We start from the raw sequence: 19,460 nt of genomic DNA on the forward strand, positions 1-19,460 counted from the left end.
TTTTTCAATTGAATTGTTCACATTATAGGTCACATTAAAGGTTGAAAAAGTTCTGACATGATTTATCTTTGTCTCATTCTTTTACATCACAACAACCTGGCATTTTAATAGGGGTGCATAGACTCTTTATATCCACTATACACACAAGTCATAAATGGAGGCATAGAGGCCATAACTATATGTGATCACGCCCCATTACATTAACTGTAGATATGGATAAAGAATATTTTTTTAAATACTGGAGACCTAATGTGTCAATCTTATCAGACAAAAGGGTGGTAGAGGAAATCAAACGTAATTTAAGGGAATATTTTCAATTAAACGACAATGGTGAGGTATCACCATTGACCTTATGGGTAGGGTGACTAGACGTCCGGTTTTTCCCAGGACAGTCCCGTATTTCAGTCCGTTTTCAGGTGTCCCAACTTATTTAGAAGAAAATCATGTTTTGTCCCATATTTTCACTTGGTCCTGCTTTTTGATTGGTCCGACCTACTGTTCATTCGAATGTGACAGGTTATCATGATTTTCAACGCCTGTCAGTCTTAAAGTTCTTTATTTTATACAGCCTAACCATGACCCAATCACATTTTGCATCTCACAAGCCGCAAAGCTCAAGCCCCTTTACATGCAAAGTCCCTACTCGCTGTAACAACGATGAAGGTAATGTTAGGCTACTGTATCTAGACAATGACTGTACATAAACACAAGATACTGTATTTGTGCATTTGATAATAACATTTTATGTATAGTAAAATAGTAGGCCCTACTTTGTTGTGTAGGTGGTCGGTCGGTCGGTGTGTGTAATGGTTTGACTGTCCCGCATTTCACACTATTGAATCTGGTCACCCTACTTAGGAGGGGGGGAAGCAGTTATAAGAGGGAAAACAATAGAATTAACTTCCAGGTTTAGAAAAGCTTGTCTAGAACAGCAAAAAGTGTTAGAAAGTAGAATCCGAGAACTGGAGTTGGAATATAAAAGAACTTTAGACATATCTATACTCCTGGAGCGGAAAAAAATTATGCACAGATTAGATGAACTTCTAACATACAAAACAGAATGAGCTCTGCGTTTTACAAGCCAAAGATACTATGAGATGGGTAATAGAGTGTGTTGATTATTAGCAATCCAGCCTAAAAAGGGCCAAACAAACAGGATAATCTAAAAAATAAAACATCCTACTTCCAAACAGAGTATAGTGAAGCTAGCGGAGATAGCTGAAGCTTTTGCAGAATATTATAAAATCTGTAAGATGATTCAGAGTCTAACTTAATAAGAACTAAAAACCAGGCATTCCCCACTAATACATTTTTTCCATCACTATCAGCAGAAGAAGTGTCTGCAACGATACAACCAATTTCATAATGTGAAATATCGAATATCATAAAAAGTCCCCTGGTTCAGATGGGTTTCCAGGAGAGTTTAATAAAGTATTTGCAGGAGAGATCGCCCCAGTATTACAGTATTAGTTCAAGTCTTTAATTATACTCCACCGAAAACCTGGTCAGAAGCCTTCATCTTGGTCTTACATTACGAGGGCAAAGACCCAACTTCATGTGAAGGATACAGACCTGTTAGCTTGTTCTGCGATGATTTTAAAATATTAACTAACATATTGGCACAGAGTATGCAGAAGTGTATGACCAAATTAATCAAAATGGATTAAAAAGGTTTTATTCCTGGAAGACAAGGCGCCAACAATTTTGGGAGAACATTAAATCTTATATTGTGTTCTAACAGCTCCTGGCTAACCATGTTGCTTAGTTTAGATGCACAAAAGGCATTTGACTGGGTCCAATGGAGTTTCTTATATCATACATTGGCAGTTTTTAGATTTCACTCAACTTTTATGGATTGGGTGAAAGTTGTGTATAAAAACCCAAAATCACATAAGAGTTAATGGTTGTTGCTCAAATTTTTTCTCCCTCAAATGAGGAGTCAGACAAGGAGATTCTCTGAGTCCGCTACTATTTGCTACAAGTATTGAACCCTTGGCGGAGTCAATAAGATGAAATAAAAACATAGGGAATAGGAGATGAAGTTGGAACACAAAATATCTTAATTTGAGGATGATATATTATCATAAATTAGTGAACCATCATCTATACCAGCCCTGTTGAAGAACCTGAAATAATATGGTGAATTATCAGGGTATTTGACCAATGAAACCTGTAACTATGATGCTCTCAAACCAGTGTCCAGCAGACCTGGAGTAAAAAGTAAATTTTATGTGGACTAATAAAGGGTTTAGATATCTGGGTATTATTATCACTCCTGTTGCTTCACAGCTGTTGGAAGCAAACCATGGGAAATTGATAACTGAGATAAAAAGGATTTGGCTAGATGGGACGATTTGCCTCTGAACTTGATGGGGAGAGTAGAAATGGTGAGAATTAATATATTACCGAGATTGTTGTTTTTATTCCAGTGATTGCACATTGTGATTTCTAGTTCCACCTTTCAAATGTTGGACAAAATCATATAAAAATTCCTTTGGCAAAATAAAAAGTCTAGAATCAGTCTGACACTTCTTTGCCCGAAAGATGGATTGAATTTGCCTAATTAAAAAAAAATATTACTGGGCAGCACAACTATAATTATGTGGATAACTAAAGAGACAGATACGTGCGGGTGGGCATGGAGCAAGGTTCTTGTCAGAATATACTCCTGACTGAAGTGGCACAGAAGAAACTTGGGATTGGTAGTGACTACATCATGGGAAACATGAAAATATGGTGAAAAGTATGAAATAAAATTGTCAAATTCCATTTGTAGGGCCACTAAAATAGCAACACACCCAAATGTTATACCGTCGACTGTGGACACAGGACATAACAGATGATCACATCAAGGATTAATATATATTGCACAAGTGTACAATGGACAAACTATGAAGTCATTTGAACAACTAAAGCGAGAATTGAATCTACCAACCCATGGCTTCTATAAATTCTTACAAAGACATTACCTTCAGAAGCACAAGGAATGGGAACATATTTGTAAAGCACCATCCAGAGGAGGGTTATCTCAAATGTATAAAGCCCTAAAACATGGATGTAATGCTAACAATATGGATGTCAAAGGAAAATGGAAATAGGAAGCAAATATAATATCAGATGATGAATGGGAGTAAACTTTTAAAGCAGGACATAAACTAACAGTCCATCATGGAGGGAATTTGACTAGAAGGTGAAAATTAGGTACTTTAACACCCCATCTATCACTTCAAAATACAGCAGCACATCTGAGTTATGCTGGAGGGGTTGTGGGGTGGTGAGGGACTTTACACATATTTTGGGATTGCCCCAAACTCTAGGATTTGTGGTAGGATGTTCAGAAATAGATCAAACACGTTTTGGGTTTCACTTTCACTTTTGACACGCACTCTACATACTGGGTATAAACACGGAAAATACAATGGATAGTGATTTGATATCTTTGTTGAGAAATCTGCTTTTAATAGCTAAGAAAACAATAATGACATCCTGGTTGAAACTGCAACCACCCAGCATATCACAATTGAGGGATAGGATGAAAAATGTATTCATTATGGAGAAAATCACAGTGAGATTACAATTGAAAGTAGACAGATTTGCAGAAATGATCACCAATAATACAAGCAATGCCAGAACTTTAGTCACCTCTTTAGTCAACTTTAGTCAACTATATAAGATTTGATTGTATTGTCTATAGAGTGGGGAGAACAAGTATTTGATATACTGCTGATTTTGCAGCTTTTCCCACAATACAAAGCATGTAGAAGTCTGTAATTTTTTATCATAGGTACTCTTCAACTATGAGTGACGGAATCTAAAACAAAAATCCTGAAAATCACATTGTATGATTTTTAAGTAATTAATATGCATTTTATTGCATGACATAAGTATTTGATACATCAGAAAAGCAGAACTTAATATTTGGTACAGAAACCTTTGTTTGCAATTACAGACATCATACGTTTCCTGTAGTTCTTGACCAGGTTTGCGCACACTACAGCAGGGATTTTTGCCCACTACTCCATACAGACCTTCTCCAGATCCTTCAGGTTTCGGTGCTGTCGCTGGGCAATATGGACTTTCAGCTCCCTCCAAAGATTTTCTATTGGGTTCAGGTCTGGAGACTGGCTGGGCCACTCCAGGACCTTGAGATGCTTCTTACGGAGCCACTCCTTAGTTTCCCTGGCTGTGTGTTTCGGGTCATCTTCAATGCTCTTACTGAGAAAAGGAGATTGTTGGCCAAGATCTCACGACACATTGCCCCATCCATCCTCCCCTCAATACGATGCAGTAGTCCTGTCCCCTTTGCAGAAAAGCATCCCCAAAGAATGATGTTTCCACCTCCATGCTTCACGGTTAGGATGGTGTTCTTGGGGTTGTACTCATCCTTCTTCTTCCTCCAAACATGGCGAGTGGAGTTTAGACCAAAAAGCTCTATTTTTGTCTCATAAGACCACATTACCTTCTCCCATTCATCCTCTGGATCATCCAGATGGTCATTGGCAAACTTCAGACGGACCTGGACATGCGCTGGCTTGAGCAGGGGGGACCTTGCGTGGGCTGCAGGATTTTAATCCATGACGGCGTAGTGTGTTACTAATGGTTTTCTTTGAGACTCTTCAGGTCATTGACCAGGTCCTGCGGTGTAATTCTGGGCTGATACCTCACCTTCCTCATGATCACGAGGTGAGATCTTGCATGGAGCCCCAGACCGAGGGAGATTGACCGTCTTCCGTTTTCTAATAATTGTGCCAACAGATGTTGACTTCTCACCAAGCTGCTTGCCTATTGTCCTGTAGCCCATCCCATTCTTGTGCAGGTCTAGTTATCACTGATACAATTTTAGTCCTTTCACAGCTCTCTGGTCTTGGGCATTGTGGAGAGGTTGGAATCTGTTTGATTAAATGTGTGGACAGGTGTCTTTTATACAGGTAACAAGTTCAAACAGGTGCAGTTAATACAGGTAATGAGTAGAGAACTGGAAGGCTTCTTAAAGAAAAACTAATAGGTCTGTGAGAGACGGAATTCTTACTATTCGGTTAGGTGATCAAATACTTATGTCATGCAATAAAATGCAAATCAATTATAGAAAAATTTGATTTTCTGGATTTTTGTTTTATATTCCGTCTCTCACAGTTGAAGTGTACCAATGATAAAAATTACAGACCTCTACATGCTTTGTAAGTAGGAAAACCTGCAAAATCGGCAATGTATCAAATAATTGTTCTCCCCACTGTATATTGTGATTACTAGAATGAATGAAAGAACAAATAATTGTGATTGACTAATCAAGTCAGTACAATGTTTAGAATATAAACAAAGATATTTTAAAAGACAATTGTGAACATATCGGCATCTCCACTTGTATGTGTGTTGAATAAATAATATAATTTAAAAAAAAGAAAATACGTATTTGAGCTTTGTAAATACTAAAGTATATACCCTTTTAAAGATCAGGAAGACGAAAACAGTGAGCAGATATCCCCTATTAATCTATAGGCTTTTATGTCAGGCAAAAAACAGCCAAGCCAGTTCATCTACAGGCTATGCTGTAAGAACAATAACAGTTGTTCTATATAATCTATACTGTAAGACAAATAACAGCAAAGCCTGCTAATCTATAGGCCATACAGTAAGACAATTAACAGTTCTGAATTATCCACTTCTTTAATAAGTGATTGAACAGTTCTGACTGGCATTTGCAAGGCTTTCTATAACTATTTTATATCCTTTTCCATATTTATAACATTTCATTACCTTGTTATGCAGGTCTTTTGACAGTTATTTTCTGCTCCCCATGGCTCAGTATCTAGCATGCTCAGTGCATCCACATAAGAGCTAACAAACTCATTGACTATTTATACACAGACACTGATTGCAATTTAAAAAGCCATAGGTGCAAGAAATTCACCTTTAATTGCCATTTTCACCTGTGTGTGTCACCTTGTGTTTCTGTAACAAGGTCAAAGAATCAAGGGTATGTAAACTTTTGATCAGGGCCATTTAGATGATTTCTGTTATCATTAAGGAGCCAAACAACTATGTGATAATAAATGGCTTCATATGCCCACTTTCCATAAAATAAAATAAAAATTGTGCATGATCAGTCATATTTTCAAAATCAATGCAGAAATGTCACAGTTCCTGCCAGGGTATGCACACTTATGAGCACAACTGTACATATTATTAAATACACAGCCCTTTTGTGCAAACTCCAACTACCTCTCTTTCAAAAAGAAAAAAACTAATAGCCACAATATTTCAGTACACACTTAATTTATAGTGCTACCATGTGCCCTAAGATTTCCCATTGTGTCGATTTTGTTTAAATAGTCATATGTACTCAAACTCTAAGAAAAACAGTGACAAAGAATGGCTATCTTGTCCTATCTTGTCAAGATAAATGCTACCTACTGTGGTTATTATCTAGAAAAAGCCCCACTCAATCCCAAATAAATCAATGGCTCTACAAAGCTTTATATGCATACACACTGATAACTGGGCGTTGCGTTTGAGTCGAGGCTGTTCATTTTAATGAGAGATCTTTGGGGTTTGACGTGTTGTAGAGGAGCACAAACTGAAATCATACCTGGAGTGATTACTCTCCCAAACAGTTTTCAATTATTCCTAACACATCATCTTCGCCTTGGTTTTTATGTCTCATGTCACTGTCTATTATGTGGCTTTGAAAAGCAATTTCTCACCGAAACTGAAACAATGTGATTGAGAGCCATAGGAAAACATAGTGAAATGACTTTCCATCTTCTATATTTCCAGTAGAAAGAAATACCACTGAGGAAGCAGGAAATGATGAATACATTCATAAACCCATATCTTGTGTGAGAGTATATTGTGGAATGTGAGGCAACAAAGACAGAATATACAGGGCAGTTCTTGTACCAGGACCCTAACAGTTAGGTTCATGTCTAGATGTTCAGTTCATTATAACTGTTTCAAATTTGAATGATTCCCACACAATTAAAAAAATATTGAAATACTTAACCGCCTCTGTGTTTAATGCCTGTTTTGTTTTTTACTTACAACAAAATTACTCCATTAATTTACTTTAAAATATTCCACATCCTGTGACTGCTTCAACTATTGAATCAAGATAAAAATATTGTTTTTGGCTTGGCAAGAAACCTCGACCAGGGAAAGAAAATCAGGGAGGCTTTAACTACTTGGCTTAAAATTGTGATGGTCGAGTTGGCCAAAATAAACCTCTTGTGGGTTAAGACACATTACCAAAAACTGGGCCATGGAAGGAGCTGATTGGACTATGTCTTTCGTAAAAGAGAATATGTTATGTACTATATCAAGTGTGGGTGACTATTGCCCTAGCAAAACTGACTTTTAGTGTTTAAATCAACTCACTACCTAAATAAAGGTTTAATAAATTAACTGTCCATGAAGATGTGAATGTCCAAACGTGGACACTATCCCTGCATTTAATTTCAACCAAAATGTGTGTCTAATATGGACAGTATAATACAGAAATTGAACTCCCTTATAGTCGGGCAAAAGATACTCACAGACAGTGGACCACGGTGCGTCCATCTCCCCCGTCATACTGCTCCTGCCACTTGGCCAGACGTCTCACCAGCTGCAGGATGGAGCGCTTGGACAAGGGTGTGTCACGGTAGGCGGGCCAGCCGATGAACTGGAAATGCTGCACCAAACGGTAGCCGTCCTGAGGCTGACAAATACAGAGGAAGAAAATAATTTATGAATGCCATCATCAATGTTAAATGACATTATCTTCATGACCATTATCAAAACATCATTGTCATCCTGGACAATGTCACAGCATCCTGATAATAATATCTTATGATCTTATTATGATCTTAATCGTAATATTCAACAAAAAGCATGCAGGTCTTCATCCTCATCGCTGTCCACAAAAATGTGTAGTTTTTGTCCAACTGCATGGAAGTCAAGGTTTGCCTCTCTGTCTACTGCACCTCTCAGCCACTCAAGTCATCAAAAGACTGCTGAAGCACTGAACACCTCATCAGAAGCACATCTATCCCTGGTGTCTTTTGGCTCCTTGATGCAGATATACTTCCCTCAGCCAGAGCAGAGGAAACCAGCCAACAACAGAAAATCACAACGACAATGTCAGCTGGTTTCATGAGATGCCATGTGTTTCTCGAAGGCAACAATGAAACCATTTCATGGTAAATTGCAGAAACCTTTGCTGTGGCTTTTAACACCGCAATGGAGATACATGTTGATTAGCTGGCCAGCAAAGCCATGGAAACATGTGGCAGGGATTTAACAGAGTAGTGTAGAACAAAGCCCACCCTCCCAGACAGATGTAGTTAGAACCAGCCAGACTCCTCTGCCAGGCTGTTATCGCCATACTCAGTTGGCATGGTTTATAGCAGAAGCTAAATGTTTAAGCAGTGATTGCGCATATGGATGAGACCAGTGTTCAGATACAGTACTTTTCACTTTCTGTCTTCAGCATTTGCTTGTGCCCTCTTGGGAGTCCCAACTGGGTGGGATTTAAACATTTGGGAATATCTAATTGGCTCCCTTTTGCTAGGCGAACGCCATTAAACACAGCTGGAGTGTTGTGAATTATTTAGAATTGTTTTTAATCTTGGTTTGACAGAAAACAAGGTGCTCAATGCCAAAAGAGATTATGTGGACATTTGAACAGGCAGGACAGTGTCTTAGCAATGTAGTGGTAAAAGTGGAGGCCTGACAAATCATAAACAGCACATCTACTGTTTCAGTACCTCTGATGATTTATTTGCAGTGGTGCACTGTGGGATGTAATATGTCTGGTGACTTAGTGGCACCGTACTTCCATTAATTGAATACAGACCCTGGCCATGTTGCAGATCCTGAAGATACGATTGATGATGTCTTCATCTATGTCGGCTGAAATGAACTCAACCTGGATGGGACCGTAGCAACAGGAGCTCTTCTCTGGCCAGTACTGCATACACAGCTGTGGAGAAAACAGCCTTATTCCTTCCTTATTTTTTCATATGTGAAGACTAAATGAGGCTACATGTTCACCCATTAAAATATTGACTTCAATAATATTTGAACTACTATTAGTAGTTCTATTTCTATGCTACATTACATCACATGCTGGTATAGATAGTTGTTGACTACATGACTACCATCCTACCAACTGGTATCAAATCAGACTTACACAACCACGTGAAGGGACTGATCAGGATTCTACTCATTGGTAACATCATGAAACACATTTGCCAAGTCACCATTACTGACTTCAAATGCAAGGTCATAGATTCGATTACCAACATGCTTGGCGTGATCAATTGAAGGCCATCTCATCAGTTTAATGGCCATGACGGGCTATCCTCCATTGAATAGCTTTTAAAGAGTTCTAATATCTCAAAAACAAACAAATAAAACACTAATTTCTTTCCAGTCAACCCAAGTATGGGAAGTATTGACATGCTCTTTGCTGGCTTGCAATCAAAGGCAGGTATTCATTCAAACATGCCATATAATTATTTTTTACACAGTGGGTGGGGTTGGCGGGGTTGAACAGCTTTTCCTGCAGGATTCTGTTAGCAGTGGGGACATTGATTGGCCTAAGATGGGTGGGGTCTGGGAGGCAGTTGTTAGATAGTCACTCCTTGTGAATTGTTTTGACACAGGCATGACAAGGAACCTAAGGGATATCGCAGATGAGACAAAAAAATTGCTGGGCCTTTAAGGGTGTTACTGTGGTAATGGAGCCAACAGCACATGAATAATGAATTCCGCTGTTTCTCGCTAGCTTGAATCTGACAATACTTCAGCAATCAGACTTCTTTGCTGGTGCTATTTAAACTCTAAGCTGAATAGTCAAGCGAAGTGGAGAATCTTCCAATGCTCCACTTCGCTAGACTATGCACACATTACCTTTCTGCTACACCTGAGAATGTTTGAAATATAGTCTAGCTATGAAACTAAACACCAGAATTACAATGAAAACTGGAAATTATTTGGAGTACTATTTATTCCACCAGGAAAGCGAGTGGAACACATATTTGTCGCCTCAGATTGCAATGTTACAGGTGAGCCAAACGGTACTGTGCTTGTACCTCAGACAAAATACACAGGGGAGGTGTAAATTCAGCAGAATAGCACGTGGGGAAAAGCTGGGATAGGAGCCATGGTAGTAGGTTTTTATCCAGTAGTCAAGACCAGTAGGTGACTTAATTCGACCATTAAAAAATGAACCCCTACCTAAATATGGGATTGATTAGGGACCTATGTGTCTGTCTGAGGGTTTGGCAGCTATGGAGACAGTTAAAGCAGAGAAAAGAGCAGCTCTGCTTCAAGGCTTATCCTGCTCTATAAAATGGTGGGTGTGACACCTGAAGGATATGACTATGGAGAGAAAGCGAAACAGATGGGGATTAAAGAAAGAAAGAGCATGTGTAAGACAACATGTGTGTGTGCTCCAACGCCTGGTGGTCAGCCGTACACACCTGGGCAGCATCCATCTCATTGAGCATCACTATAGAGGAGCAGTTGTAGTCGAACACCAGCCTCCAGAAGTCTGCCACCGTGTTGGGCAGCGGGTGCTGGGTTACGATGAAGGCTGCTGGTTGTTTATGGCTCTGGTAAAGAAGAAGAAAATCAATGACACACAACCATTTAGCCCCCCGGTAATGATGAAGACAGAGAGAGGAACGGGGGGGGGGGGGGGGGGGGTAGTCTAGGAAGTCAAAGTTGAATTGATCCCCTTAACATTGGCAAATATCACATTTGGTTAAAATTGGAAAAAGTACTGACAGGAAAAAATATAGCTTTGTTGCACAATATATATTCCCCCTTAGAAACCCCATATTTCTCTGAGGACATATTCCCTTCCCTTGGGGAAGAGACGAGCAACTTTCAGGCCCAGCGAAATTTGCTCATCTGTGCGGACAGAAATGCATGCACAGGAATACTACCTGATCAAATAAGAACTCGAGGGGACAGCTATATTACATGCCATAACGTCTCTAACCGTTTTAATCTCCCCATAGAAACAACGGTGACAGCACCACTAATAAAAATGGAAAAGACCCCTTGCAGCTCTGTTGAAGACTGGGCCTGTACTTTGTCAGTGGAAGGTTACAAGGGGAATCTTTGGGAAGATTCACCTATTGCTTAACTCTTGGCCAAAGCACAGTAGACTACATGATTACAGACCTTGACCCTTTCTCTCTGAATATTCACTGTCAAGCCACTAACACCTCTATTTGATCACAGACAAATTGCCTTGTTCCTCAAAAGATCAGGCGTAGAAATAACTACACATTTCCCAAACCAGTAAGACGTATAGGATAAACAATTCGTTCAAATTGGCTCAAAACAGCAAATTAGAATACCAGAGAGCAATCAGTAACCAAAAAAATCCAATCACTTTCTGGATAACACATACAATCACAGTAATGGCGTCATACCGTATTATTATAGAGCCCTGCAATATCAAGAGTTGGGCAAAGATATGAGTCCATGTATCCAACTGGTCCTGGGTCTGTTGTACTAACACACTGAAGCCTCAAAACCAGAACATCCAATCAATCAAAATGTTTAAAATCTAATTATTAGAAACACAAGCACAAAGCAAAATACAGTGTTACCAGGCCCTAAAATGTCAGTACACTATCGCAAATTATCTGACCATGTTTACAGATCAAAGCCTTGGAAAAACCTTGACAAAGTACATGCTCAGCGAGCTCAGCCTTGCCACTTAAAAGACACAGTAAAACCTGGTTCCCTGTATAGAAAAGGCTGAGCAAACACTGCACCATAGAAGAACCTGAGAAGGTTGCATTTCCTAAGAAAATCTATGAAATATAAAACAATTAGACAAATTAATTTCCTAAAATGTTAAACCATTATTCAAGGTTTCAAAGACCTCTCTAAAGATAATAAGATACCTATCCTTCTGGGGAGGACACAAACCGCTGTTTATTGGTTGCACACTTGCAGTCTGCCAAAAAATGATGGACATTGTTTTTTCCCCACAAGTTGATCTGACACACCACAAACCTGTCTTACACAAATGTAAAATATTTTTTCCTCTAGGCTGTTCTATTGATTATTGTTATTTTTTTATGATGTTCTGTTGTGAATTAATGTTATCTCTGATATGCTTTAGCAATATGTATATTGTTTTGTCATGCCAGTTTAGAAACTTGAATTGAACTGAGAGAGCTGGGAACACAAACAGAGAATGGACACACGCGATTCCAGGGAACTGATCAACTTGTAGGGAGAAAACTATGAGCCACAGCATTCAGAAGACTGCCACCGACAGTGTTAACCCTGTGCCATGATGGAAATACCAGAGAAAACAGGTCATTATGCTTGTGCCAGACAAACAGGCCTAGTCGACCTCCAGGCTTGTTATTGTCTGTCTTAGTGGCCTTATCGGCTCTGTGACGCTAATCTGGATGTGGATCTGTGTGGTAGATCTGCTATAAGGGCCTATGAGTCTGCCCCGCCGACACTACTCATGTATCACACTGCTATCATGTAGCAGTGTGTGGGATAACCATCAGTTGTTAGGTGATGTTATCCTTTTTACTGCTGATGCCATTGCAGTTTTAAACCTGTTATCTTATTTGGGTGCATCTGAATGTATCCTGTCAATGCCTCCCAGTATGTGCTCAACAAATGCAATAAACCCAAAATGCAACACCCTTATTGTAACTCACACTATATTAAGATGCATTGCATAACTAGGACAACATATTTAATAAGGAATGTGTTGTTGCATGATCACTACTGATGGTGTTATACATTTCCATGTACCACTCTATAAAAAAATTTTGTTACTACACACTTACATGGTAATAAAAATGTCCCATTTAAAACTGTGTCTACATGGGACTGCTACCATCATCTCAACATCCTGATGGTTTAAATGGGCTAGGAACTGCTAATTTAAGTAAAGTATATACTACAATGTTTTCTGTATACTTTTAACCACTTTAATCAGTTAATGTTTTTCTATCTTTTCCTAGCCAATTTAACTAATCAGACGTATTACATATGTGGAGTTGATAGTAGCACCCCCCATAACAAGTTCCCATTTTGGAGTTAATTAACATGTTAATTAACAGAGCATTGTACCTTACAGGAGAATATGTACTAATCAGTAGTAACACATATGGAACAACATTCAGCTAGTGAATGTGTCAGATCATATTTCAGATTCCATATTCTAACTGTTTAATAACTGATTCTGCAACAATGCATGTACAACAATTGCTGCATTTTTGAATCTGGTAGTTAATTAGTAATCAGGGCAACATTATATAACATTGCCCAAAAAAAGGAACAGTAACAAAGTATCTGTCAATCTTAAAGAGCAAACAGAGAGAGAGATGAACCTACATCCATGAGAGCTGCATTGATATAGTTACTAGACTCTCCATCCACAGAGATGAGGAAAGGCAGGCAGCGGTCCACAGACAGGACATCCATGCTGCGGTTCTTGTCGTGATTCCGGGGGAGTAGTCCCACGCTACAATCTTCAGGCCGCACCCGGGGTGTCACAATGTTCAGAGTCTGGCAAGAGAAGGCAGCATTTTTAACAACAAATAAAATATGGTTACTACAGGTGGCTGGTCATTTGAATGCTTGTGCACTTTTGACATGAAAGAAATATAATTCACCGAACCTCCTCTTTTGAAACGTTCACCATGACACAGCACAGAATCCACCGTCCAGAATAGAAGTGGGTAATGAATTGGTGTATAAATATGCTCAACAATGAATAATAATCTTCTCCCGTTTTCATTGATTTCCATAGTCTAACAAAACACTTGTTTCTGGTGGTCAGCACCTTCACAAAAGTTCAAATATTTCACGGATGTGAAGGCTGCAGATGACTTATGTAAGAGGGAGAACGAGGGAGAAAGAGATTGAGGGAGTGATAAAGAGATATGCATCATATATTATTAGACAGATGACAGATCTGAGACCTGTTCTCGATACAGTGACGGAATATGGTGCACAAGGAAAGAACTGTAGCCAGAGTTCCACTGCCTTCTGGCTTTTTTATTTGAAGATGTCAAACAGAAAAAAAACAAGTGGCATGCCACAAAGGAGGATGTGAGAAAAAAACAGACAAACAGTTGAGAGTTGGAAAGTGCTAACCTGAAACTCGTCCTTTATTTGACTGGAGTTGGTCTGTGGGTCGAGTCTGCTGATGTTGTAGTATATGGCTCTAAATTCACAGACTGGGATGGCCGTGTTTCCACACAGGCAGGCTTCCAGGATGGCGTCGTGGACAAAGACATACTGCTCCTAAGGTAGAACACAATGAGGAAGAAGTGAGATTACATTTAGTCATGTAGTAGACAGTCTTGTCCAGAGCGACTTACAAGAGCTATTCGGATTTAGTGCCATACAACATGGCACAACAGTATATTTTCAACTTGCTTACATTGTGATAGAGCTGGTTCAATCAGATTCAAACCAGCAACCTTTCAGGTACTAGCCCTACACCATAACCACTAGGCCATCTGAATCCTATTATGTAATAAGATGATACCAGAGATTCATTGACTTCAACTTCTTAGAGCAAATCGCTCATTATTACAGCACTTTGACCAACAGTCAAACTGAGGCTCAATTTATATGTTAGTGTTAAAAATGATGCCAACAAAGCAGTACATACAGAACAGGTGGTGAGCCCACCTGCAACAGTTTTATTGTACACAGTGACAGAAAAACATAATTAGTAGCTTTTATTGAACGTCAATATGTCAAATCTAACATGGTTTTGCGACTGCAGCTTTACAATTTTTTAACACATACCCGCAAGCTTAGTGATGAAACAGATGTCGTACAATGAAGAGTGCTTTGCATAAATTTGCAGTTTGAAACTTGATAATAATATCCTATGGAGAAGTAAATGTACTGCTGGAAGAATAAAAAACAAAAGATTGTAACAGCCTTAAGGCCTTGTTGCGGCTCAACAGCACAATGTGCTCATCAAGTAGCCAGAGATATTAAATCTTCTACAAATCCCGCTATTCACTGGTGAATAGCATTATGCATATTTTCACCAAGCAAATTTAGAAGGCTCAGGGTTTGGAATGTTAATTGTGGCCCTCAGAGCCACCCAGGGCTAAATCCATCCAGAGTTGACCTCCACTATCCATTACCTTGGTAGCTGGTGCTACTTAGAAGCAGAAAAACTCTTTTAAAAGATTAATTGCTTTTTGTTGTTTTATGCCGGATTATCTTCAAATAGTGCTTTAAATTGATACAAGTTTTCCCCTACACACTAATTAATCCAGCAGTTACAGCCATTTAGGTGGTCTATATAATATTTCTGTGTATGACATACAGTAGTTCTATATACTCAGAAGGAATTAATTCAGACCAGTAGTACTGTAGTTGGGATTCACACAAAAATGTTGCAGTTGAATTGCTGTTATTTTAGGACTGGCAAATGAAATGACCGTCTGTGTTCTGATGTTGTAACCATCATACACTTAGAACAAATTCAATGGCCAGAATAGAAAAACATGGGCACAGACTGTGTCGTCTATTATTCAGCATGCATTTCATATTAATAGCGTCATTGGGATGGAAGATGCATGACTGAGCACATTCCAGAGGCAGCCAGACTTGGTCCGACTTGGGAAATCTTTCAGGAGAGACAACAAACACATTTGATCAGTTGTGATATCGAGCGCCCTGATGGTTTCTACAAGTCGTTGGTATTTGCCGAGGTGTTTGGCGAACAATATATTCCTGGTACACAGAGGTTAATGAAGCAATTGTAGGTACAGAGAATACAGATGCATATGTTGAACTTGGAGATGAAGGAAACATACTCCTAAGTCTCTATCAGTGGCCATTTGCGCCACATATTAGCCGGGTTTAGACAAGCAAAATAGTTATGACAAGAAAGGGCTGTCTTGTGTGTGGCTTACGGATGGTGGAGGAATAACTCCTTGCTAAGCTGTGACATGACATCTGTCTCACTGGGGCTGTGACCTGGATAAACAATCAATCTCTGTTTTGTACATCTGAGGGGTGAATTCAGCATATGGAGAAGTGTGTAAAACATACTACTCAGCCTTAAGCGTCCACATATGCATTACTGATTAGCCATTTTTTGGCGCAGGTGTTAAGGCCCTTGAAGTAGGGTGAACAAGAGTGCTATGACATGCAGAGGACCACTGCTTCTAAAGGGTCAGTTGGCCAGTGGAGGAAGCGGTAATCGCAAAGAAGAAGTGTGATGACCATTTCACACATTCCCTGCTGAATTCTTTTGGGTAGTTTGCACTCAGCATTTAAGGGAAGCAGTTTGAGTGAGATGAAAATCACATCTTTGATGAGTCACATCTTTGTCCAATGATGAGTAGAGTGTTTGTAGATCAGTGATTCTGCTCAGCCCGAATAAAATGTAGTTGACCAGGGGCAGCAGATATCTTGGAGGTTAGAGCAATGAGGATGAGTGAACAATATGAAAAATAACTTGTTGTGTAACTCTGGATTTTCCCATCAGCTGAGGCCTAGATTCTTCTGTTTCTAGGCTCAAGGACTTCCTAACAACAATAGAAATATAATCTATTCTAAAGGTTTAAGGGACTTTCCTAATTGAAAGTTTTTCATTCCAGCCACATTTATTGCAAGAAGGGCCAAGTTTCTGCAAGTTTTTTGCTCCTTGTACTTGTTTGATGAATGAAGGTCAGTAATTAGCAAGGAATTTTTGCCGCTTGGTTGTCTAGGTCTTAATTAGAAGGAATAAATACCAGCAGACACTATAGCCCTTCATTAAAATGTGTATAATTTTGCTGATGCGTTTATCCAAAGTGACATACAGTGGATATAAAAAGTCTACACATTTATGCAACCAGGTTATAGTTTTTAATTATACATTTTCCCCCCTCAAAGATTTCAGTTTGTTTTTCAATTGAATTGTTCACGTTATAGGTCACATTAAAGGTGGAAAAAGTTTGTCTCATTCTTTTACATCACAAGAACCTGGCATTTTAACAGGGGTGTAGACATTTTATATCCACTGTACATAAGGGGTAATGATCTTGCGCAAGGATAAAATTACTTATTTCAACTAGCCAGAACACATATTCTGTCTAACAACTTTTGGGTTACTGGTCAGATGCCACAGCTAGAATAACTGCCACAGAATACGTTTGCTATCCCTGCTTTAAACACTCACTCCAAAGGACCTTTAAAACAGGATGTCTGAGCTTCAGAACCTAGTCTGTAAGTCTGAGGAGCTTTTTCTCAATCTCAAGATTATATTTCTACGCTATAGATTCATTTTAAACTATCAGTGGGCAGCAGGCTGTGACATCGGATCAGTCTGGTGACTGTCGCTAGCAGGGTACTGCCAGAGTCGTGTTTATCTTTAGCCATGGCAATGGCAAATGCTATGCAAACCTACTTGAACTCTGGTTGCACTCCCTTTATCCGTGGTATGAGGATACCTAATGCTGTGTTACTGCTCTAGTGCATGCCAACACCACCCCTGAATAAAATACAATTGGAATGGCTAATGTTAACCTCAAAATAATATGTATGGAGTTAGATACAAGAGATTTGTGTAGGCTGAATAGTCTAAAGAAACGTATTTGGCATATGTTAAGTGAAAAGATTATGCTTTCCTATATGAACAATTTGGGATCGTCATGAATTCTAAATTATACTCAATATGGGCCCTTAATTGCAGTATCCTGGATGGATATGGAATGGTGTGGTGTTAATTTTGAAATGTTTGTAATCAATGTGAGTGTAGCCTACAGAGGTGAGGGCGACGGATGCAGATGCAGGTGGATGGGTTTTAATAACACACAAAATAGTTGGCAGTACATGACAAACAAACAGACTTGACAGGACACTACTTGGCTCTTTATGAAAACAGATGAGACATAAGGGTTTCAGGACTGAATGACTGTGTGGCAGCGCTACACAAAGGTTGATAAGATCTGACAAAGGACTAAAGAATGTGAATGATGTACAGCTCTGGAAAAAATTAAGAGACCACTGCACCTTTTTCTTTCCTCACTCAAACTAAGGAGTGAGGAACAGAAGGGTTAAAAGTTAAAAGGGTTCAACTTTTACGGAAAGGAAAGAAAAAGGTGCAGTGGTCTCTTAATTTCTTCTGGAGCTGTATATAGAGTAGGTGGTGAGCTGATGGACTGTATGATTGTAATGAGGAACAGGTGCTGGTGAATGGAAGGGTGCATTTGGTTGATGACATCTAGAAAGCTGGTGAGGCGGAGTGCCTGCGCAGGACAGTTGGAGAGACAGTAAGAGTCTGTTCTACAACCAAACAAACATTTCGTTATGCTGTGTAAAATGCAGATAAAAACAGAATGCAAAGATGTGCAAATCATTCAAACCATATATTCAATAGAACATTTAATAAAGACAACATATCAAATGTTGAAACTGAGAATTTTTATTGCTTCTTGAAAAACATATACCCACTTTGAATTTGATGCCAGCAACATGATCCAAAAAGGTTGGGACGGGGCAACAAAAGACTGGAAAAGTTGTGTAATGTTATAAAAGTTGTGTAATCCTGGTGAAACATCTCACAACGAATTAGGTTAATTGGGAACAGGTCAGTAACATGATTGGGTATAAAAAGAGCATCCCAGAGAGTCTTTCAGAAGTAAAGATGGGAAAGTGTTCACCACTATGTGAAAGACTATGCAGGCACATAATGCAACAATTTAAGAATATAATTTCTCAACATAAAATAGAGTTTTTTAACTCATGTAGAATTGAGTTTCGCCTTAAGAACTCCCTTAATTCTACATGGCATTGATTCAACAAGGTGCTGAAAGCATTCTTTAGAAATGTTGGCCCATATTGATAGGATAGCATCTTGCAGTAGATGGAGATTTGTGGGATGCACATCCAGGGCACGAAGCTCCCGTTCCACCACATCCCAAAGATGCTCTATTGGGTTGAGATCTGGTGACTGTGTGGGCCATTTCAGTACAGTGAACTCATTGTCATGTTCAAGAAACCAATTTGAAATGATTCCAGCTTTGTGACATCCTGCTGGAAGTAGCCATCAGAGGATGGGTACATGGTGGTCATAAAGGGATGTACATGCTCAGAAACAATGCTCAGGTAAACGATGCCCAATTGGCACTAAGGGGCCTAAAGTGTGCCAAGAAAACATCCCCCACACCATTACATCACCACCACCAGCCTGCACAGTGGTAATAAGGCATGCTGGATCCATGTTCTCATTCTGTTTACGCCAAATTCTGACTCTACCATCTGAATGTTTCAACAGGAATCAAGGCTCATCAGACCAGGCAACATTCTTCCAGTCTTCAACTGTCCAATTTTGGAGAACTTGTGCAAATTGTAGCCTCTTTTTCCTTTTTGTGGTGGAGATGAGTGGTACCCGGTGGGGTCTTCTGCTGTTGTAGCCCATCCGCCTCAAGGTTGTGCGTGTTGTGGCTTCACAAATGCTTTGCTGC

At 39.3% G+C, this 19,460-nt stretch overlaps 1 protein-coding gene across 14 annotated transcripts in view; it reads right to left on the bottom strand.

Moving 5' to 3' along the window:
* The window catches only part of ptprt (protein tyrosine phosphatase receptor type T), a 287,950-nt gene that overhangs the window by 5,634 nt on the left and 262,856 nt on the right, over positions 1 to 19,460 (bottom strand). For all 14 annotated transcript variants that reach the window (XM_034287365.1, XM_020055888.2, XM_034287364.1 and 11 more), the window contains 5 exons: positions 14,131 to 14,280; positions 13,366 to 13,539; positions 10,461 to 10,592; positions 8,831 to 8,956; positions 7,530 to 7,693 (listed from right to left, as the gene is read on the bottom strand). In XM_034287365.1, the coding sequence (XP_034143256.1) occupies positions 7,530 to 7,693; positions 8,831 to 8,956; positions 10,461 to 10,592; positions 13,366 to 13,539; positions 14,131 to 14,280 (746 nt within the window). The remainder of the gene's footprint in view (positions 1 to 7,529; positions 7,694 to 8,830; positions 8,957 to 10,460; positions 10,593 to 13,365; positions 13,540 to 14,130; positions 14,281 to 19,460) is intronic.

Source organism: Esox lucius, chromosome 17 (genome assembly GCF_011004845.1).
Source record: "Esox lucius isolate fEsoLuc1 chromosome 17, fEsoLuc1.pri, whole genome shotgun sequence".
NCBI classification, from domain to species: domain Eukaryota; kingdom Metazoa; phylum Chordata; class Actinopteri; order Esociformes; family Esocidae; genus Esox; species Esox lucius.